The sequence below is a fragment of the Nuphar pumila genome, chromosome 5 (genome assembly GCF_984573655.1).
Source record: "Nuphar pumila chromosome 5, dmNupPumi1.hap1.1, whole genome shotgun sequence".
NCBI classification, from domain to species: Eukaryota; Viridiplantae; Streptophyta; class Magnoliopsida; order Nymphaeales; family Nymphaeaceae; genus Nuphar; species Nuphar pumila.
In genome coordinates, this window is record NC_143253.1 from 4274724 (window position 1) to 4299807 (window position 25084).

General features: G+C 36.6%; 1 protein-coding gene across 1 annotated transcript in view; it reads right to left on the reverse strand.

Annotated features, from left to right (window-relative positions):
- Window positions 1-1721: 1721 nt before the first annotated feature.
- Window positions 1722-25084, reverse strand: part of LOC149836533 (uncharacterized) — a 42031-nt gene continuing 18668 nt past the window's right edge. Inside the window, exons 7-11 of the mRNA XM_090005412.1 lie at window positions 15471-15677; window positions 4162-4394; window positions 3035-3113; window positions 2811-2948; window positions 1722-2454 (exon numbers count right to left, since the gene is read on the reverse strand). Of these exons, the coding sequence (XP_089861538.1) occupies window positions 2254-2454; window positions 2811-2948; window positions 3035-3113; window positions 4162-4394; window positions 15471-15677 (858 nt within the window). The 3' untranslated portion in view covers window positions 1722-2253. The remainder of the gene's footprint in view (window positions 2455-2810; window positions 2949-3034; window positions 3114-4161; window positions 4395-15470; window positions 15678-25084) is intronic.

The window sequence follows — 25084 nt, forward strand, 5'->3', positions numbered from 1 at the left end:
CAGGACAATGTACATGTGTTGCATTTTGGGGGTTCAAATACTCGAGCTTGATCACTGGATCTACTCATTTCCACAAATGGCCAGGCCAAGAGTCTAAAACTAGGGATGTCAATGGGTCGGATTTGGGTCAGATCTAGGCATTACCAAAACCAAACCCAACTAGTCTAAAACCCGATATTTACACTTAATCGGGTTTAGGTTTTAATAGGATTCAGATTTTAACGTAAAATTAATACTGAATCAGACTTTTAATTAGATTCGGGTCAGATATCGGATTACACTGACCCATTGACATCCCTATCTAAAACCCAGTCGTCCCAAATGCAAGCATACTAACATAGGTAATATTTTGGGCAGGACAACCAGCCTGCTGATGCCCTACCCAGCCTGGCTTTCTGATGCCGGATGGAAGGTCCAAAACCTCAACCAAGCTGGGTTGGTGTTCCATGGTCATTGCCCATCTGCACAAGCAGATATCCAGCATAGGCCTTGGGAGAAGGGGTCCTAGCCTCGGAGTTTTATGCCGCTGGCACGATGACCATAGGTATGGCAAGCTGAGCCAGAGCAACCAGGTGTTCACGGAGGGTGCAGTTTCTTTGGGTTATAAATAAAAAAATCAGCTGAGACAAACCAGACCGCCCCTAGCCTGTAGGCTGCATTGAGCACCATGAAACCAGATCCGAACTTGGCTCGGATCAGCCCACGTTGAGCACACCTCGTCTATAACAAAGAAGCATGTAAATCCTAATCACAGCCAAACATGGCGCAAGTGTGAGTAGAGTAATTGTCTTCACGTCACTAGTGCCTAGCATGTCTTGGATCCAGTGGTTTCTCGCCAACAGAGTTCTTGACCGCTTCTTTGAGAGAAGAATTGCCTCAACAATGGTTCAGGCCCCTATATGGGTTAATCTAACTTTAAACCTTCTTAGATCAATAGAAGTTAAGGTGTTTAAGCTGAAGAATGTCACGAGTTCGATACCTGGGCATGCGTTCCTTTAAGGCCAAAGCAGCATGCTCTCTCTCTCTCTCTCAATTTGGAGATTGCACCAAGTGGATATCGCTGCTAAGTATGGTTTACTGGTTATTTCATAAATATTTTCTATCAAGAATGTATACGAAGCAATGAATTACAGTGGAGTACCCATGGACATGGCTTGGAAGCCTGCAAATATTAAACTATTTTTTTTTCAGGTTTTAGCAGTTAATTCAAAAACAACATATAGCGAGGAGGGTGGCCGAGGGGTTTTAACCCCTTAGAAGTGGGCCATAAAATAGAGCCTCAATCTCTCCGGCGCCCCACCACCTGAACTAGGGATCAAGTAATTGAAAGATCAAACTACCTTTAAAAATGATGCATTTTCAAAAATATGTACTCACTGTTAGTTCTTTTGCTTTAGAGAAAAGTCATCACTCAAAACTAACCATTGGATCATATTTAGCATGATCTGATATTTAAAAGCAATACCAACCATTGGATTATATTTAGCATGATCTGATGTCTAAAAGAAAAAACTAACCATTGGGTAGTATTTAGTATGATCTGATGCCTAAAAGCAAAAACTAACCATTGGATCATATTTGGCATGAATATGATCCAAACTCTATGCAAAGCATATATGACATCATTTAGACCCTTTGAATGCACTTAAAGGCAACAACTAACCATTGGATCATATTTAGCATGATTTATTGCTACCTGAAGCAAATATGCATAGGCATCACCAAAAAATCATCACCCAACTTTCATTAAAAACCAATAAGTTTACAAATTTACATATCACATCTTAACCAGAAGTTATCCGGCTGCCACACCTCTTCACTCTTGGCCTTCGGCAAAGAAACGAGGGAAAAAATCTGTATGCTTTTGCCACTGTATAGTAGGACATGGTGGAAAACGTCCAGAAACTTCATCTCCATTTCTCGCTTACACATGAAAAGTCCCTGCTCATCGCTTTGAAGATGCCCTTTTAGCAATCATATATGAACATCTATGCAGCTCTTCATACTAGGGTTGTTAGCCCATTAAAGAGGTATGTGAGCTGTTCCTGATGAGAAATATAGTAAAATTGTCTTTTCCCTTGCATATTTGCCTCACATATCCACTGCGTGAGATACATGGAGGCGAGGGCACACTTAATCAAACCATTACAGGCATTGGCAATTGAATCAAATCACACCGGCCTTGGCAATTAAATCAAACCACACTGGCCTTGGCAATTGACAAACCTTACGACAAACACACAGTTGAGTTATTCAGGGGAACCTGCTTGACCAAACTGAATCCTGCCGCTGATAGTGTGTGTTGGCATGCGTTCTCATCTCTCTCCTTGATGTCCTCATGCTCCCTTTCTCAATTGGGTGGTAATTGTGAGAATCAGATGGTGGCTGAGATGGGTTGCTTCTGCTACCCTTCTGTGTCTTCCGCATCTCTTCTTCAGAATCAAACAGTATACGCTGTAGGGCAAGAGAAAAATTTATCTCAGATCATATCAAGTATCATTTGGACAAGTAAGAAGCCAAACTTGCCAAACACCAAAACTAAAATGATGCCTGAATTTTGCCCTTTCCAGGCAACAAGTCCTAGACTATCACATGGTAACAGCTGGCCGCCATTTTTTATGAGGTTTTCAATATAGCTAGTATATGAGGGGATATGGAACTGGAGCCAAAATGGAGTATCCATGTGATCCTAAACTAATTACAAGTTAAAATGCTTCCGGAACTGAAGATAATGATTAGCGGGGAACACAGTGTTGTGGCAAGAAAACAAAAAACAAAACATATTCATCCATGTAAGCATGTTGGCAGACCTTGGAGGGGTTTGAAGCGATTGCATATGCCTCCCCTATCATCTTAAAAAGTCTGTCGGCATCCCTGTATACCTCATCAGAAATTTCTTTCCAGAGACCATCATCACCATTCTCACTTCTCACCAAGAATTGACCAGCCTATAACAACAGAGGCATGTTAACAGTGACACTTTGAATGGGTCTGAGCTATTTAAAAAATTCAAATAGAAAATGTAAAAGACAACCTTGTCGGGATGGTATTTTAGTGCTGCCTTCCGATATGCTTTCTTTATTTCTGAAGCAGTGCATGATGGATCAATTCCCCTGAGAAATACACCAAGCATTAGGTCATCCTAATCAGATGATGGGATGGTGCAACCACACACAGACACGGGCATCCCTGTTTCTTAGGCACTCTTGTCCTTGAAGAAACTAAGATGAAAGTTTAGACATAGAAGAGTTTCATGAGATTAGGACATTCGCATACAAGCACATGCGCAGAGACACCAAATTATGGGTTCCACAATAATATTGACAGGGTTTTCACAGCAAAATCTCAGCATTGATTTAAAATAAAAAATAAAATTGTGAACTTAAAGAAATATTTTTTTTTCAAAACATCAATTTCTCAAGAAAATATCACGATAACTGATAACTTCAATTTTGTAGGTCATTCAATTTGTCATGACATTTTGGTATTTTCATAAAGACCTTGAAACATAATAAAAGGCAGAAAGACATATATATATATATATACACGAGAGAGAGATTGTAGTTGGTAACATAAAGGGTTTGTAACTTTGTACTAGAGTAATCTCTGTCTATTTCTATCAATCCAATTAGTATCCCACTAGATCAGACAAATTATCATAGTATATCTAATAATATACATGCTTCAAAGCAAGCAAGTTTAAATATATTTTCCAATGACAAAATTCAGTAGCCCACTCATCACCACCATCTCATAATGGAAAAAGTAGATTTCCACATTGAAATAACTTTACACATGACATATTTGCATTTAATGGACCATGATAACCGCAAAGATGGGGTATGATGGACTCTGATATCACATGCTTTAATTTCTCGGTAGAATTTTCTGGTTGAATCTTGTTTTTCCATCACAATTGCAGCTTAGAGATCCATCTAGGAGTTAAAGAACCAGTCCTAACAAAACCAGGCAAAAATTGCAACTGAAAAAATAGGTTAGACCACAGGCATTAATGATTTTGAAAATACTGCAATATCACTATAAAATTATAACCTATTTGGAAGATAAACTATCATGATATTTTCAAAATATCACAAATATAAATTTATCATGATGTATTGATCTTACCAGCACAAGCATAGGAAAAGTAGATATACTCACAAGATTAAATATATGTCCAAAGGAATCTCTTTTTTGGCTTCTTGAACAGCAGTAAACCTTTGTCGAGCTTGTCTTAGATCATTCACTGTACTTCCTGATCTTCCTAATGATCTAGTTTGGTTTTGCTTGTCCTCGATCTGCCTTTCAAGAAGTGAGATAAGTCTCTGAAGATCATTAGATGCTTGGCCATAATCTCTGATCATCTCATACAATGTTGCTCTCCGAGAAAGTGCCTAAAACATACCACATATAGTTAGGAAATTACAAGTAATTGGTGGTGATCCATGACAGTTATTGATGCAAAGACTGTCTGCATCTTTCATAGGGAAGTGATTTGTATTTCTTTGAAGTCACTGGATTCATTCAGGTGACCAAGTCAAATTATCTCCCAGACATTCTTTCACCTCTGAGAGTGTTTCTATCATTTATCGTAATTCTCACATTAGCATCACTCAAGAGGAAAAATAAGACTACAAAATAAAGCATATGAGAGAGTGTGTGAGCGAGATTCATTACTGCTTTGTAACCAAATAAGGATTTTCTCTGAGTCATGCCGATATATATTTACACTAAAATCCAATCAGGATTCTTTTGGCAAACAGACAATATTACTCCATTATGAAACAAATATTGAAAATCGAGTCTCTAGAGAGGCTGGTAACATGTCAACCTCCGTGCTGCCTCCTACCATGTTGTATATAGCCCATGTAGAAACCAATCCAGGCCACATAGAGGATCATCCAAGCACAACTATCGCATCCACAGATCAGTTCAGGTCACAGAAAGGATCATCGATTCATCAGAGAATAAAAAGTTAACCAGTTACATTCAATTTAACAACTCAAGGAATTGCTTATAACATGCACAATTGCACATAACCCCCACCCGATCTTTGCCATTTCCTTCCTCAGTTTGTGACAGAAGTAGAACAATATAAACCTGCTCTACATCCTTGTCCTAAGTGACGAGAAATATCTCATCCTGGAGGAACTACTGTTACCACAAAACTATTGGAAAATCCAGGATCCACTTTCTTGCCAATTGACCATTGCAGACATATGAGTAGTTTTCAGAGATTGTTTTGATCTAAACTTTGCAAGGTTCACGATCATACATGCATACAAACAAGTTTATGGCCTTATTTCTATCCATTCTTCAAGGATTTTGGGGATTAGATTGGAAAAAGAGATGGCAAGGATGGTCGAGCTGAAGTGCCAGAATCAGTAAATATTTCAGAAACAGATTTTTTGAGGGCCCATGAGCCTCATGCAGGGAAGCGAGGGTAAAGACTCCTATAGATGATTTATAGAGAAACCAACAACAGATGAGGCCTTGACTACAGATTTGTCAAGCATAGGTGAGGATATATATGATTCTCAGCAGATCTAGGGACGTTCTGGCAAGGTAATAAACTGGTTATTTGCTCAATGATGAAGCCTTAACCTTTTAGAACTGACTGCATCAAATGCAAGTTCAGCAGAAGCAAGAAAAAACTTAATTTTCCTGTCTCCAAGACCCAGAAATCCTTTCATCAGAGGGGCAAACCAGCATTATGAGATCAAAGGTGTCCCTGATTTGATTCCTACCTTAAGTCAATTCTCTGTCTTCAAACCCTAGCCAAGCTGACATAAGAATTTGGTGACAATGGGATTATAAGCTACCAACTCTGGGGAGTCAAAAAAGAAAATGGATAAAAGACTTTATTATAAGGTTTACATTGGAGAGTTGATGGCTTTATAATTTTCCTAAAAGTAAATAAGGTAAACACACAAAAGGCATACAAGAATGTCCTAGCAGAATGTGGAGGTAATCTGGATACTACGTCACATGGGTGCGGACGCGGGTGCGGGTGCGGGGATTCGGCACTTCCAAAAAACCCGGGTGCGGGGTTGCGGCAGGGGCAAAAATGTAAAATATATATATATAAAGGGGGTCGGCGGGTTTTTTTCAAATTTCACAGCTGTCACCATATTTTTTTTTTAAAAAAAATCGCAGCCCATTTGGGCAAATTTTAAAAAAAAAATCCAAAAAATAAAATGGACCTAAATGATCCTGGGTGCGGTCAACGCACCCAGGATCGGGTTGACCGCACCCGGTGCCGCACCCGCACCCGCGTCGAGTCGCGTCGACGCGGGTGCGGCACCCTGCTAGCCGAATCCCTGTGACATAGTCTGGATATATACATAGGCTGCTCCAAAGTAACAGGGACTCGGCAAAGCAGGTGTCGCACCCGCGTCGACGCGACGCAACGCAACGCGGGTGCGCGTGCGGCACCGGGTGCGGTCAACATAACCCTGGGTGCAGTCAACGCACCCAGGGTCATTTTTGTCCACATTTCGGACATTAAAAAAAAACCAATGAAAAGGAGTGATTAGGGCAAAAAAGTTTTTTGCCCAAATCACTCCACTCCTCTCCCGCGCAACTCAGCTCGAGCCCTCTCCTCCCGACGCCCCGATGCCACCTCCTAAGCTCCTCCTCTCCCTCGTCGCAGGTACGTCCCTCTCGCTCTCTGCTTGTGTCGGCAGGGGAGGGGCCGAGCCCCCCCTACGCCCTCTTTCTCTTGTTGGGTCGGCAGGGGAAGAGATGAGCCCCCCCTACGCCCTCTCGCTCTAAAGGTGGTTCGGTAGGGGAGGGGCCGAGCCCCCCCTGCTCCCTCTGATTTCGGCAGGGGAGGTGTACTAACAAAACCTCCATTTTATTTTGGATTACAGGATTTAACAATGTGCACTAACAAAACCTCCATTTTTTTATTTTTATTTTTTGTCGTATAGATGTATCATGGTGGTGTTCCTCTGAAAATGTTTTCAGGCAGATCATTTTTTGTATTGGTTCTAATTGAAAAACAGATCATTTGTTTTTTGTATTGGGGCTAAGATTTTGTTGGGTCTTACAGAAGAGTGAAGGCTCATTTGTTGAAGATACCAGGACATGGCATTTCAGCTTACAGAAAAGTTGATGAGGCAATGCGAAGACAATACAAGAAAATACAAAAAAAATATGAGAAGAGAAAGGCAATGGCCGATTCTTGTGCAGTTAGTGTAACATTTGCAAGCCACCAAGAAGATGCTGAAAAGAAAAGAAAAGAAAAGTCAACGTAGGAGGTAGAGGAACGATACAAGCATCATTCAATACATATAGAAGTGAAGAATTGGATAGAAAAGTTGGGAGGTATTTTTATTCTGGTTCACTCTCATTTAATGCGGCTAGAAATCCTTATTGGAAGCATTTAGTAACATCCTTGGCAAATTGTAATTTGAGTGGTTATGTGACTCTAAGTTCAGAAAAAATACGAACCACACTTCTTGCAGAAGAGAGGGCAAATGTGGAGAGGTTGCTGGAGATTAAAGAAATTAGAACACATATTCTCAAATCCACAACACGAAGAGAAACAAATTCACCAACAAACGTGCAGAGGATTTAGTATATGTTCATTCAAATATTCGATTACTTTCGCGAACCAATGATGAATACATGTACTAATTTGCTCTCTTAGTTATTTGATTATTTCTTAGTTTTTCATTTAAATATACTTGTATTATATTTAACATTTTCAAATTGGGTTTGTAACGCAGACAAGGAACATCCAAATTTTGGGATGTAAACCCAGAAGAGTATGACTTTGAGGGAGACAATGATTTCAACATAACAAACATGGATTTAGCTGAGCCCAGTATTCCTTCTAATGATGCATTTGATGATGAAGAAGAAAATTATTAACATCCATTACTTAGTCAGGATATACTTTGGTATGTAATTTAGTTCTTTTATGCTTTACTTATTTGATTGATATTTAGGTTGATTTATGTAATTGCTTTACTTATTTGATTGATAATTTGATATTTAGGTTGATATACTGCATGCATGATGAATGATATTATGACAATGTTAACTGTTAAACTGTTAAAACTTTAAAATTATATTATATATATATATATTACATTTTTGCCCCTGCCGCACCCCCGCACCCAGGTTTTTTGGAAGTGCTGCATCCTCGCACCCGCATCCGTACTCATGTGACATAGGTCTTGTTTGCTTGAGAAATATATGCGTATGATGTACGGTAGGATGGTCAATGAGATTTTGACCAACCCTTACACAATTATATCTAAGGTGATATATCGATTCATGTAGTGAAAAATGCATGACCTTTATCATGTGTACAAATCTTGAACTACGTAGGAGTTATGCATGTTGAGGTTTAATTGCTTCGTATTATGAAATCTGCATGTTCACGTATGCATACATAAAACTCGTGTTTTTTTATGCATGCTTCGAGGTTCAATTTACGAAGTGCAATGTTCTTTGTGACGATGATATGATGCATAGGATAATATGCTTCTGTATGATATGATTTAAATGCCACATGAAATGAAATTATGAATGCATGCGATAAATGTTCAAGTTCAATAGTAAACTTTGGTTCATGAAGCCTTATCGGTTAAATGTGTGATTTTATAATTTTAATGTCATATAAAGTGATGTATGATGTAATGCTTTGATTGTATACATGCTTATGCCCATATTGATGGCTATCGACCATGAGAGTGGTCAGTTGTATTGACGCATGTATCACAATAGTTTTCACTGGATAAGGTACCCGTTGAGGAACTGTTCCTAAAGGATTCTCTATGAGGGTGTGCATGACCAGATCAGGTAATCCGGCTGGAGCGGTAAGTCTCTGTGAGGAAGTGCATTGTCCAAAAGCGAGTAGCCCGCGAAGACGGTATATTCCTGTGAGGAAGTGCATTATCCAAGACCTGGCAGACCATCCGTCTAGGACGGTAACTCCTTGTGAGGTTGTACATTTCCCAGACCAAGTGATCCGGTGTGGATTTTGTAAATCTTTATTATGAATAAATGAAATGCTATGATGAATTGTGATGATCTTCTGAGTTGATTGAGATAGTCAGTTATGAATCTATAGATTTGGTTTTTCTATTATAGCATGATTGTATATTGAACTCAGATATGATAATCAGATCCTTATTGATTTTAGATCTTGATATGAGGTTATGATTGTGACGCTTATATTAGCGTATAGGTGAATGACACATCACGCCTACAAATGACTAGTTTTGACTTATTAGGTGAATGATACATCACGCCTACATAGTTTCATTGCAAATGATTGCATTATGATTGTCTGAGTAAATATATCACCCCTATGTATCATGAATATCTAACTAAATTACTTATAAGGTATGTGCATGTGTTTCACGCTTGAATGGTCAGATGTGATTTGACTTATTGTTTATAAGAATTATGAATGCATATGAAAATAATGCAATGATCTGAATGTCTTAGATGCATATATATATATATATATATATATATATATATATATATATATATATATATATATATGCGATGACTTGTATGACTTGAATGCATATAGATATTGCTTTATTACATGAGTTAAGGTTGAATAGAATATTAAGTGATGAAATGCTTTTAAATGCTTTATGTTTGAATGCTTGAAATGAATGACTCATAAGACGTTGTTTTATTGTCTATCACTTGACGATGGATGAATAGTATATCTTTATCTTTAAATGCTTGATATGTTTTCTTTGAGTTTGAGTTTGGGTTGCTTTACCAGATTTTAGCGAGTCTGACCCCATTTTATGAGGGACAGGTAATGCAGGTAAAGTATGATGAGTAGTTGGAGCAAAGGGTTGGTCGAGCTGCATCCTCGAGGGTCCACTCTTACCTTGCAATTTTAGTATTCATGATTTTTTCGTTTTAAGTACTTGATCATGTAGAAACTGAAGTATTTTTTCATACTCTGATTTGAAATGAAATTAAAACTCTTTATATTTCAATCTTATATTGTACGTGGTTTAAAATGTATATATCCCGTACATTTTGATTTGATTGTTATCTTTAATGTAACTGTGCCCAAAGTCTTAACCGTTTTTAAAAATCGTTTTTGCATTATAAGATCTGATTTACTTATACTTATAAAAAAAAATTGGTCTCAAAATTTCAATATTTGAACTATAATTAAGGTTAAAATTTTTGGGGCATTACATAAGATTTGATTTACTTATACTTATCAAAAAAAAATTGGCCTCGAAATTTCAAAATTTGAACAATAATTAAAGTTAAAATTTTTGGGGCGTTACAAAATTGGTATCAGAGCAGTTTGGTAACAGTGACCACGAGATGCGAATGAGACGACTGTCGCAGGTAAGGTATCCGTTTCTAAATCTTGTTGATGCACATATATGAAATATGTCAATATTAAATGTGAAAGACTTGTATGATGTGTGATGTTTGAAATGTTGTTGATGTTAACTTAGAAATATGCCTAAGACTCATATTTATTATGTGATCTTTTTTTCGCCAGATGGTTTGGGTAAGAAGGGTCAATGACCTGATGAATACTCTCACCTATTTGAATGATTGTATAAATTTCGAGGACGAAATTTCTTTTAAGGGAGGTAGGATGTAAAACCCATAATTTTTAAGGATTATAAATAAATAAAAAACTCATTTTTTTATCTCTAAATTAGAAATGTGTTTCTAGATTTTGAATTTCATTTATTAATATATTACATGTTCATTTGTTTATTCAAGCCAATCAGGGCATACTTTGCATTATAAGATTTGATTCACTTATACTTATAAAAAAAATTTGGCCTCAAAATTTTAAAATTTGAACAATAATTAAGGTTAAAATGGGGGTGTTCCAAGTATGCTCTTGGTCTTGTATATGGTTTGTTGAGAACCTTTGTAAATTTTGGACCCTTTTATATTGTATACCATTGTTGTCTCATAACAAACTTATAATCTAGATTGAGCTCTCTCTCTATATAGCTTGTTTATATTGGTCATACTCATTCTTCATTGTTATTGATGTAACCTTGATTGTCTTTACTTACAAGGTTTATGAAAAATTAAAAATTAATATCTTGTGTAGATATGATTGCACAAATCTTTACAAGGTTTTTACCTAACTTTATTGGACTTGATTTGAAACTTGCTTTTTCAAATTGAATATTTGATATGAACTCACCTATTTGGAAACTAAATTATGTGAGTATGTATTGCCTTTTGTGGCATTTGAATTGTCCATCAAAAAATTTTCTATGATGCATCTTTCTCTTGGTCTTGTTATTTGTTCAGAGATGTTTGTTGGGGTGAGTTGTGTGCACCTCGTTTTATGTCAGTTTAGATTGTCAACTTGTGGTTTGATTCTAACTGGTTAATTATCTCTTTAAGTATCACTCATTTGTTGATTGACCATTGTTATTATTATGGATGCTTATAACTCTATTTATATGTGATTGACAATCTATTGTTTGAAACCATGGTGTTTTGAAGGATTGTTAAAATTAATATTCTTTTTTTATGACATTAGAGTATTTCCATTACAAGCTTTCGTACATCAAGTGTCTTCTCCTTGTTATGACTCTTATTTAAGTGTCATTATATATAGACAAGAGATGTTTGTTCACACCTTCGTGTGATTTTTTAGCCCATTGTTGGCATTATGAATATACTCTTGATCTAGTCGTTGATACACTTATTTTTTTATTGTCATTATAAGTAGACAAGAGATGTTTGTTCACACCTTCGTGTGTGATTTTAGCTAATTGCTGACATTATGATTATGCTCTTGTTCTAGTGGCTGATCTATTTGTTTTGAGTGCCATTATACATAGACAAAAGATGTTTATATACACTTTCGTGTGTGTCTTTGGCCCTTTAGTGGCTTTATGTCTATGCTCTTGTTTTAGTCGTTGACATGAAGATTGCAAGTCTAGTGAGGTGATTGCTTGTGATGGTCAAACTATTGTTGAGATTTCCAAACACAATTCATTTGTTATATGAGATTTTTTAAATCTTTCCACAAAAATTCTGAATTTTTACTACTCATTTATCTTTACATGGAAAATGATTATTGAAATATTTTCATGCATTTTACATCAAATATGCTTTAATTGCATGATTAAGGACACTTTAAATTTGTTTCATGATAGGGCTGCCTTGTGTGTTTTGCATGTATATTTCTGTTTGCAAAAAATATTATTTCGTAAAAAAAAAAGTAAACAAAGCATACCAGACGAAAATAAAAAAGAAGAGACGGGGAACACGGGGATACCCTTTCGGTGTTGGGGTGTCATGCAGAGGTGGCGGAGGACTGACGGCCGGTGGTGGCTTGGACTGGAACAAACGATTCTTTTATGGAAGTCATCGAGTTGGGATAAGCGGAAATCCAGACCGCAACACAGTGTTGCAGAAAATGGAAAACAAAAAGAAAAGCAGAAATCACGATTACAATGGGGCTGAACTGACGAACCCCACAATCGAATGAGCCATCACACAGGCTCCAGCCAAATCGAGTTGGCTCTAAACTATTGCATGATTCATTCATATATGCATGATTAATACTGCTTCTAAAACATAACGTTTGATTGATCCATGTTTGTTATATTTGTCTTATCTTAACTTTTATTGAATGATTTGAATTATTTTTTATATCTTCTGTTGTGTAAAAATGATTTGTTCTCAAAAGGAAATCTATTTATGAGTCAAACACTCTTTTTTATGGGATTTTATGATTTAAACCATGGTTGTCAATCGAGGAAGCAGGAGCGGGAAGCGAGGCACTTTAAAAAATTTAGGAAGCGAGAAGCGTGGGACTACTTAGAAGCGAGTCACGAACCGTCTCGGAAGCGGCCTAGGAAGCGAGGGGGAAGCGAAAAAGAAGAAAAAATAAAAATAAAAAATAAAATAGAAAAAAGAGGGAAGCGTGGGGGAAGCGAAGGAAGAAGCGTGCTTCCCTTTTAAAGGGGATGCTTCCCCACGCATTTCGGAAGCGCGACGTTTCGCGCTTCCGAAGCGCGTATCGGGGAAGCGCGCTTCCCCTACTATAGGGGTGCTTCCGGTAACTCTGATTTAAACACCTTTTTGTGAGTCATTTATTCATGGTATCAATATTACTCAAATCCTATTTCATGTCTTGCATGCATTAATATGATTTTTCTTGATAAATATGTGTTGATTATCCTAAAATTATTTTTTTATTTATTGGATGTTTCTTGAGTTTTTCATATCTTATGCATGACTTAAGTTTTCCTAGTAGGTTTTACTTTCTCATTTCGAAGTATTGGGGTATTGTGCATATTTTCATAAATGTTTAAAGTGATTAATGATTTATGCCTCTTTCCATAATATCAATATATTTTGAATACATAATATTTTAAAATATTCTTCGTGTTTATGATATATATGTCCTTTTGTATAGTTGGGATATTTAGCTTGCTAATCTATTTACAGGTTCCCAAGTATTGAAGAGCTGTTTTTGAGAAAATGATTAACAGAAATATTGAAGACTATATACATCCTTCAATGGAAGGAACTAATGAAGAAACATGACAAAGACTTAAAGGGTTCTTTTGTATTTGCAAACTTACGGTCATATCACCTTAAGTTTGAAGTGGGGTGTTAAGTTATATGTATAACTTCATATATAGTTATAGATATATTTAAGATATATATAACTATAATGAATAATATAATTTAGATTGCCCACCAGGGGCATTTTGGTCATTTTGTACAAGTTAGAAAATAGGTTTTCCTTTATTTTTTTATTTTTTATTTTTTATTTCTTTGTGTAAGGGCATTATTGTAATATGCCTCCACATAGTCCTTGGGAGTACTTCCAACGGTCATAACCTCCCAACGTCTATTTTGGAGGCTTCCTCTTCACCTCTTGTTTATAAATAAGGGCTAAAGTCTCCTTGTATTAGTAAGCTTCTTTGAAGCTCCTTGATGAATAATTTCATTATTTTTAAGTGTTGTCTCTCGTTTGATATTGTATACACTTTTGTGTTTGTGTAAGCCTTAGTGCTTTTTGGATTGTCCCATAGTGGACTTGTGCATGTGCACTTTGTGATTGCATTCTTCTTAAGCCCTTAGTGGTTTGTGTGTTTTAGACGATTTGTGGGTGTGATTTGTGCCTCTTGAGTGAGGTGTGAAGACTCATTGTTTCATTTCAATATATATATATATATATATATATAAGTATTAGGATTTAGTTCCTTTTTAGTTCTATTTGAACTAGTTAACATAATGTTGACTAGTCAAATAGAGACGTTGGAGCAGGTCCAACGGTCGTTGGACCAGATCCAACATCTCTTAGGTGTTCCTTGATGTGTATATAAAGGGTTGAAACCCCTCACTTGTAACAGTGCATTTTGTTGCATTTCTTTGATCAACAAAATAATATTTTTATCTCCTTTATGAGAATACCCCTTTGAGGGTTTTGTGTGTGAACTCCATTGCAAGTGTTTCTCTTGTTGATTGTCCACTTGTGTATTTTGTGGACTTTGGTGGTGATATTTGAATATCACCATTTCATTACAAAGTCATCTCTCAAGTTGGAGTCAGCAATAGCCCTTTTAATAAAACATTTTAGATTAGGAGAGAAGAGAAAAAACAAAATCCTAACCTAGATCTCTTTATGCAGTTCTGCTCTGAGAACCCGTCCTTCTCAAGTTTTATCTTAATGATTCAAATATGCCTGATTTTGATTAGTAGAACAATGTGAAAATATTTTATAAAGTTCAATAAAACCAATATGGCAAGTGGGTGTCTTGGTTCTACATTATAGAAGACATTAAGAGAGGTATTTTGCAATGATCAAACAAAGACACGGGGTTGAAGAGTTTGCTCATAGTCAATTGATTAGCTTGATCAGTGATCACACTTAGGAATCTCTAGTCCCTTTGAATTTATATGTTCCCCAACAGTTGACCCAGACTTAAAGCAGGCTCGGGAACATGTCAAAAAATGAACATGCAGTTCGATGGAATGGTAGTTGAATATTGGATCTTACATGCATCATGTAGAAAGAGTGCATAGAGATATCCAATTACATTCTGAATTCAAGGATTGTGTCTTCTTTAAATAGGGAAAGGCAATAGAAAATGTCATATTGTTAACTTTCTGAGACTTGGATAGAGTAGCTTTCCTTATTCATTGAAGAGAGATGAAAGGCATTACATAAATATATTTTTTTAAGTCATAATGCTCTCGTTACTCGATCATCAAGACTATAAATACTTAACACATAGTGACATCAATTTATTCATCAGATGAGTACACGAAAGTGCCAAACGAGGCAACACACCAAAATATCTATTTTTTGCCAAAAATGGCTCCAAATTCAACAAGAATAAACTATTTGTACTTTGTAATCCAATAGCAAGGTCAATATGCCAATTCTGCACCAAATTGGAGTTTCACAAATCATTTATAGAAACACGATAGCACGATGATATGCCACCTCAATGACATACCTTTGGATAGTTTGTATCAAGAGATATTGCTAAACTGCAATCAGCAATGGCATCCGTGATCTGGTTCAATGCCTGATATGCAGCTGCTCGGTTGCAAAAACATATAGCTGCAAAAGGTCGTGATTCAATATTGTAGGCTAAGGCAGAAGTGTAATGTTCAATTGCTTCTGCATGCCTTCCTGCTTGAAATGCTTCATTCCCAGCAGACTTAAAGGGATACAACGAAAGACACATGTAAGTCAATACCCTTGCAGGATTAGTTAGATAAGATGAAAATTATCCTGAAACATAATATGAAAAGATACACTCTTCTTTTCAATGACATCCTGTGTAATTCAAAGAAGAGATAACAAGCAGCTTCGCAGATTTCAATTCCATACCGGAGAGGACAAAATATTCAAAACTACTCTAGCACATGAAGAGAAGAAATAGTAGGGCCATACATTTATAGGATTTAATAAAGTAAATTAAAATTTTATGTTCAAATATAGTATAAAAATGTAAAATTCAGATTTTCTGCACAATATCATGTGCAAGTTAAGGGCAGATGGCGAGCAGATCACAAATTGCAACTGCAGAAATGGCAATTGTGAAATAATCAATCGAACTCAAGAGCTTGAAAGAGGCGTTATGCACAAATAGTTTTGCGAAAGATACAAAATTGTAACTGGTAGCTGCAGCACTCATTTATTAGACTCTCTTCGGTGTAGTAATCGTGTAAACACATTCATGAACAAGGGAAACAAAACTTGTCCCCCGCCAAAGGCATGCAGTCTAAAACATTTGTAAAGGTAAGAAAAACTGTGCCAATACTTTCAAGTTTGATTGATGTCAATTTAGATAAGATTCAAGCTACAATTTAGATAAGATTCAAGCTAATGAAAATCCTCTAGAATCATCAGAAAAGTAGACTCTAGAGGAGGCTGTGGCTGTAAATTATCAAGAGTTTAGGGATTAATCTGGATTAACAAGGGATAACTGTGCACTAGATTATCTGTTTTATAACCTTTATTCCATACGAGATATCTTATCCAAAAGGTATAATAGGTATTTCTGCCAACCATGTGAGCTTTTAGAATTTTAGGCCTAAAATTATAACCAAAAGTAAGGCCTGAAGTGAAAAGCTATGAAATTATAGCAATTTGTCTTCACATAAAAAGTACTTTCATAATGGGTTAAAATTTGCCATTAATTATTATGGTTGAAGATAAGCTGGACTTTTCTTTGTTGACAATTCTATATATTTGTTGGATTGATTGATGACAAATTTGCACAACTTTGAGCTTTTGTAGATGGTTCTAGAAAGTAATCCCAAACTCTAGAACAAGTTGCTTTCCTCAATTCCATATCCTTTTCCCTTGGAACTATTGGGATGTGACTGTAATAAAATCAAAGTGTGAACAAAAACAATGTCACTAAAGGGCTACAATATAACAAAGTGTTCACAAACACAAAAGACACTAATGGGCAAAATACAATAAGCCACAATGGCTAACACAAACCACTCACAAAGAGCAAGAGAGCATAAAATAAATAAAAAATATTTTGTATTAGAATGCTAAAGAGAAGCATACATAGAGAGGGGCCAAAGGCCCCTTAAATAGCCTACAAGAGAGCTTTTAGAGCCGTTGGGGAGCTCCCAATGGCTCTAAGGCCATTTGACCTTAATGCCCTTATACAAAAAACAAAATGACAAAAAGAAAATAAAAGGAAAAAATAGGAAAAGCTGCCCCTAATGGGAAGCACCTATTACATATGAGTGAAAAGACAAAAATACCCCTAGAGGGTATTACATATTACATTAATATGTATACATATGTATATATGTGTGTAAGAATAAAGTATTTTAACACTGACGTGATTTGGGTTTGGGTCCATACCCATCCCACCAACCCATATTTGTGTATTTATTTGTTTACATTATATACCCTGAATGTATTATTGTCATGTAAAATATTCTGTTTTCAATATATGACGAAGAGATGTACGGCACAACCTCCCTCATTGGGAATCGTGCAAGTTATAGCCCCCATATTGACTGTTGTATCATTCTCTATTTCTGCAATTATTTTCTGATAAATCTACAGTTTTCTCATGGTATCAAAGCATGAGATCCAGGGTTTGGTGATCGTGACATCTTTACACCATCAAGATTGATATTTTTGTCTCTTTTTAAGGTAATCTTCTTGCTTCTTTATTCCTCTTTTCTTATCATCTATCTTGTCCATGTTTCCTTTTATTTCTCTTCCGCTCTTGATTCCGATTTGTGTTTTTGGTGGGCACTGAAAGGAGCTAAACAAGGAATGTTTGTAGAGCATGTAGTTAAGGAAGTTGATTGGTGTCTCGAGGAGGATTCAGAATCAATGTGGAATAAGATAGCGGGTGGCATGAGAAAGGTGGCTATTGGGTGAGTCTAAAGGCGGTGCACCGCTAGGAAAGGATACATCATGGTGGAACAATGATGTCAAATTAGCTATTAAGGTTAAAAGAGAGTGTTATAGAAATCTAAGTAAGAGTCGTGATAATGAGAATTTGGAGAAGTATATGATAGCAAAGAAGGAAGCTAAAAAAGTAGTTCGAAACGCAAGGGATAAGGTATATAAGGAGGTTTATGACAAGTTGGATACCAAAGAGGGCGAGAAGGATATTTATAAGTTTGCAAAGATGAGAGATAGAAAATCGAGGGATCTGGGTATGGTTAGATGTATCAAAGATGAAACACAAAGGGTTTTAGTCAAAGATGAGGAGATTAAGGAGAGATGGAAAGATTATTTTGATAAGCTATTTAATGGAAGTCATGCTCAGGATCTTGGAGACTTCTCCATTCCTTTTCATGAGATGAATCGTGACTTCATGCGCAAGATTCAAAAGAAAGAAATTGCAGAGGCTTTGAAGAAAATGAAATCAAGAAGGGCAGTTGGCCCAGATGGTATACCTATCGAGGCTTGGAAATGCTTGGGTGAGAAAGGTTTAGAATGGTTGACAAATCCTTTTAACAAGATTTGGCGGACAAATAAGATGCCTAATGAGTGAAGGAAGAGTACTTTGGTGCCCCTATATAAGAATAAGGGTGATATACAAGATTGCACAAACTATCGTGGTATAAAACTCATGAGTCATACTATGAAACTTTGGGAGAAGGTGATTGAGTATAGGTTGAGGAAGGTTGTCATGATATCGAAGAGTCAATTTGGTTTTATGCCTAGAAGATCAACTATGGAAGTTATACATCTTCTTAGACAACTTATTGAGAGATATAGAGAGGAACAAAGATTTGCATATGGTTTTTATTGATTTGGAGAAGGCATACGATAGAGTACCTAGGGGTGTTCTCTGGTAGACAATGATGAAGAAAGGTGTTTCTCTCAAGTACATTAGTATAATTAAAGATATGTACGAATGAGTAGTAACCAATGTTCGCACTTGTAGAGGGGTGACAACCAATTTTTCTATAATGGTTGGGTTACATCAAGGATCTGCATTAAGCCCTTTCCTATTTACTATAGTGATGGATGAGCTTACGAGATCAATTCAAGAAAATGTGTTGTGGTATATGTTGTTTGCTAATGATATTGTTTTGATTGATGAGTCTAGAGCTGGGGTTAATGCTAAGTTAAAATTATGGAGACAGACATTGGAAGCAAGAGGTTTTAAGTTGAGTAAGAGTAAGACAAAATATATGGAATGTCGTTTTAGTAAGCAACAAAGTAGTGATGGGAGTGTAGTGAAGCTTGGTGATCAAGAAATACCGGTGGATGACTGTTTCAAATATTTGGGATCTATCATTCAAAAGTATGGAGAAATTAATGGAGATGTAAATCATAGGATAAAGGTTGGGTGGATGAAATGGAAAAGTGCAACTGGAGTATTGTGCGATCGTAAAATGCCATTGCGGTTGAAGGAAAAGTTTTATAGGACGACGATTAGGGTCGCTTTACTATATGGTACGAAATGTTGGGCTGCCAAGAGACATCATATTCAAAAAATGAGTATAGTTGAGATGTGTATGCTTAGATGGATGTGTGAAAATACAATAAAAGATAAGATTTGAAACGAGGAGATACGTAAGAAGGTCGGCATTGCATCCATTGAAAATAAGATGAGAGAGAATCATTTACGATGATTTGGACATATTCAACGAAGGCCTAATGATGCTCCAATTAGAAGGATGGAGACATGGAAAAATATATTAGTTAAAAGAGGTCAGGGTAGGCCTAAGAAGACTTGGATGGAGATGATAGGAAAGGATATGAATGCATTGAACCTTACCGAGGACATGACATTGGATAGAAATGATTGGAGGAGAAGGATTCATGTGGAAGACCCAAAATGATTTTCTTTTTTGGTTCATATTGCCGACCCCAATTGTTGTTGTTGTTTGTTGGTGGGTTGGTGGGTTGGTGGTTGGTTGTTGTTGTTGTTGTTGTTGTTGTCATTTCCAATCTACTTTGCCATAGTTATTCTCTTGAAATCATGACCTTATACCTTTTTTCTTAAACATTCTTCTTGTTATTCTGTTTTGGGTTTCTTCCATATTGCTTCAGTCTATTTTCTTGCTTATTTGGAATATTACTTTCAGAAATATTGTCCTCTCTTTTATTCCTTTCACACGATCTTGATATTTGGGCTTCACGGGCTGCAAAATATTGGTTGACTACTGTTCAGATTTGATTTGACAGCATCGTCTGATTTGCTGCCTCTGGTTTGAGAATTGTCAGTGATATGCAAAAAAAAATGCATATCAATTTCAGTTGGCTTTATTTTTGTCGTGTTTGATATTATTGTGTGATTTTCATTTGAGTGTTACATTATCTGCCCGTGCCCAGGCTCTCCGGATTCAGTTTCTGCAGTAACATATTGTGTCTGTGACTTGTATTCGTGTGATTTTCTCTCTATCAGTTATTTTCCAATGGATTTGAATTCCTTGCAGTCCACCATCTCTTCCAACTTCCTAAATCAGCTTGTTTTTTAAAAACTCACCAACTCCAATTTTCTTTATTAGAAGTCAAGATCACGGTGGTCATATGGATGGTTTCATTCCCATCCCGCCAAGAATTTCTTTTGCAGGAAGAAAATGATAACAAAGGAGATGTTTTGTCTATCAAGACAATTCAAAATCCAGAATTTGTGAGTTGGATGAAGTGAGTACCTCTACCCTCTCTCAAGAGGTATTGATTAGAATCTCTAATGATTGCACAACTTTAGATTTGTGGACCGAGCTGGTCCAAACATGCTCTCAGATTTCAGAGACAAAGGTGATGTATTTGAAGGGAGAGTTTCAGCTCTTGAAAAATTATTCATCCATTTCAATCTTGGATTACTTCAATAAAATCAAAAGCCAGATCAGCTGGCACTTGTTGGATATGTAGTTGAAGACAAGGACAAAGTTTAGCAAGCTTTACCCAGATTGGGTCCTGAGTTTCATGTGCTTTCTACAACATTGCAATATCTTCCCCAGCTCCCCACTTTTGATGAACTGAAGTCCAAAATGTTGCACTATAAAATGTCAATGAAAAGGATACCTAGAGAGATAGAACAAGCGAATACAGGCTCTCATGATGCATTGGTTACTGACACTTCTTCAAGGAATACAGATCGTGGACGAGGAGGTTACCAAGCAGGACGTGGCCGTGCATGTGGAGGTTACCAAGGTAGATGAGGTTTACTTTCCACTCCAAGCATGCCCACTCCGAGCATGCCTACGAAATACCTACATGTTACATATGCAAGAAGCCTGGGCATGCAAAAGGAAATTGTTGGTTCAAGGATGATCCAAGGTACAACCCACAAGCACAGAATAAAGAACAAAGAAGCAATCAAAGTCAGAGTAAGAGACATAGTGGATCTCAAAGTGGACCGAACAAGAAATTATTGTTGGCAGTTTTATTGGGGTTGAGCTTCAAACAGAATGATCAATGAGTTCGGTACATTGACTTAGTTCACCAGATGGACCAAGGTCGCAGCCAAGGCACACCCAAACCGGCGTGGTCAAAACTAAGTCCCCGACGGTCTCCCCTTTCTCAAGCCAAGTCGTGGTGCATCCGACCTCTCCCTGACAATCCAACTGCTGTAGAAGACCCCACCTAAGTCAGCCTAAACCCAATAAGTCAACCAAGCCCTTCCCTTGACCCAAACCTAAGTTAGAGCCTACCCAAACCAATTCAACCAAACCTGAATTTTGAGGAACCCAAAAATTCGTCAAACTTCTAAAATACACCCAGCCCAAACTGTGAAAAATCGGAGTATAAAATTTGGACTCAATTCTTTAAGGTGTCCAGTTTTAATCCTCTAAATTTCATGATTTATAGAGCTCTTTATATGGAGAACTCTATTTTTCAATTTGGGTATGTCAGATCCAAAACCCAATCTCCCTGTATAACCCTAAAAAAACCTGTCACTTCCTAAAATTATATCTCCTAGTTCCATTGTCGTATAGCTATAAAATTTTAACCGAACTTAGTTCAAGGTATCTAGAATCATCCCTCAAAATTTGGGATTTTTCTGTGGCACCGTTTGTGAGTTTTGATTTTTCTCCCCGAGCTTGTCAGAAAGCCAGACCCTGTCTACCCGAGTTGACCTAATTACCTAGTCTTAACCTAACAGAGCCTACCCCCTACCCAAAATTTTGTACCCTATGAATAAAGTGTGTAATTCAACATAACTATGAATAAAGTGTGTAATTCAATGTAACATATTGCAAAATCCATAAGATTGCATAACATTGAACATAAAACATTATATATATATATAGAGAGAGAGAGAGCATTTGCTACCCTCGTTGGTAAGGAACCCCCTAGTTACCACTCATAGGGGAAAGTCTTTTTGACCAAATTTGATCTCATGGATGTGTTCAACATGGTCAAAATAGTAGGAATCGACCCTTGGATCATAGTTTTTTAGCGTAAAAATATGTTAATTTGAGGTTTGAAAATTTGGTGCATCACAGGCCATTGATTTTTCAACCCTCATAAAATCTGGCATATGGATTAGAAAAACATGATCCAAAGGTCAGTTTCTACTGAATATATAGATCACAACCAAAGGGTAAGATGTAAAAAAAATAGAGAAAAATAAAATATTAGATTTTTCAGTAGGGGTTCCTTACCCACAAGGGTAGTAAACATTAAATTTTTTTACTAAGGGTTTCCTTACCCACAAGTGTAGCAAACATTACCCTATATATATATATATATATATATATATATATATATATATAGAGAGAGAGAGAGAGAGAGAGAGAGAGAGATCACAACTGAAGGGTAAGATGTGAAAAAAATAGAGAAAAATAAAATATTAGAATTTTCACTAGGGGTTCCTTACCCACAAGGGTAGCAAACATTAAATTTTTTTACTAAGGGTTTCCTTACCCACAAGTGTATCAAACATTAATATATATATATATATATATATATATATACTTGTGAAAAACACATGCATACATGTAAAGAATAAAAATAGAAAAGAAGGAAAAAAGAAAAAAAAGAGGAAAAAAGAAAAAGAAGAATGGAGGGGTGAGAGGAGGAAGAAGGAAAAAAAAAGAAGGAAAAAAGAAAAATAAGGAAAAAAGGGAAAGGAAGAAAAAGAAGAAGAAAAAGAGAAAGAGAAGATCGAGTGGTGAAAGGAGGAAGAAGAAAATAATAAGGCGAAAAAGAAAATGAAAAGAAGAAGAAAAAAAGAAAGCATTTGGAGTGAGAGGAAGAAGAAAAAGAAAAAGAAAGAAAAAAATAACCACCATGTCCCTAAAGCCTAGGTGGGGACAACCTAAGTGTTGGCCTATGTCACACGGATTCTTCTAACGGGGCACCACACCCATGTCGCACCCACACCCAGGCGGGTGCGACACTTGGACACAGTTTCCTTTGTGTTAGGTGAAGTCAACCACACAGAGGTCCATTTTTATCCAAAAGTAGATTCAGTTAACTCTAATCAAGTCTATTTTTATCTATATTATATATATAAATACATAAATGTACACAAATACACATAGTGTTAACTTAAAACTGTTAAAAATTATATATATCCTTCCTGCACCCCCGCACCCAAGTTTTTTTAAAGTGTCGCATCACCACATCCGCACTCGTACCTAATGTGACATAGGTGTTGGCTAGGCAGGGCTTAGTGAAAAGAAGTGACTAGACCAGACCTTTGTACTGGATCGGATCCAGATCCAAACATAGTGTTGTAATTCTATTTGTTATTAAAGGGTATTTTTGTACCCTAAAAGTATGTATTAGTTAAATACTCATACCCTAATACAATGAGAAGACTTTAACGTGTTGTTTTTCTGCAGCCTCTTTTCATTATCGTGTTTTCACTTTTCTTGCACAGGTGAACCTGGAGATCATAACATTCTAACATGGTATCAGAGCAGTGTTAGACTGGGCCTGAGATTGTTTTTCCAGAAGGAATGATCACAGAGAGAAGATGATCTGATTTTTCCTCAACCCCGATTTCAGCGTCTTTTCCCTCTTTTCTTCTCTGTTTGCAGATCTGGTAAGAACCTGATTTCAACGTCTTCTCCCTCTTTTATTCTCTGTTTGCAGATCTGGTAAGAACCATATTTCTGCGTCTTCTCCCTCTTTTATTCTCTATTTGCAGATCTGGTAAGAACCAGATTTCTGCGTCTTCTCCCTCTTTTATTCTCTGTTTGCAAATCTGGTAAGAACGTCAACGTCTTCCTTTTCTTATCTCTTCTTCAGAACCGACTTACTTTCTTCTTCAAATCTAAATCTCTAGAGATTCAGAATCAGTTAACCTATTCAAAAACCAAAGGGTCCTCGTTTTGGGTCTCTTGACGTCCTTTTTTTTGTGAGTCTCTTGACGTGAAGAGACATCAATCAGTTTCTGATAGTCGACCAGAATCATGTGCTTGCTGAAATTAATGTTTGGGAGTTTTCAGTTTGCATAATTGTTATCTCGAAATACTCCCTGTCTTGCATGTTTTTTTTTTCTTTTCTTAATCTGGAACCTTTTTCCTGTTGATAGTCAGTTTTCTTTACCGTCGATCTGAATATTATACTCTCTGAAATTCATATTTCTGCTATCTCAGACTGCAATATTCTTTATCTTGAAATATTTATATTCTCGTTTCATCTTTCTACTTAATCTGGAACTGCGTTAATGTTGATATTCAGTTAGTTGATCAGTTTTTCTTTCTGATCATACCCGAATACAACATATCTGTCCAAAAAAAAAGGACAGAATATTCAAGTAACTGAGTTCCTTGTGAGTTAAAATTTTGGTTCAGAAATTTTTCTTGAAATTTTTCTTTCTTCCCACAATATCTTCCAATGGACTCAATTTTCCCACAGTCAGGCCTCTCCTCTAACTTTCTTAGCCAATTAGTCTATGAAAAGCTGAATAATTCAAATTTCTTGACCTGGAAAAGGCAGATTGTTCATTTTATAAGGAGTCAAGATCTCTCTGGTCATCTGGATGGATCAGTCTCACCCCCTCCAGAGTTCACTTCGCATGAAAAGCAGGACGATAAAGGGGCGCAATCTAATGTTCTTCTCAAAAATCCAGATTATGTTGCTTGGGTGAAAAAAGATCAAGCATTAGTGGCATACATCACCTCAACACTCTCACAAGAAGTTCTTATAGTCATTCCCGAT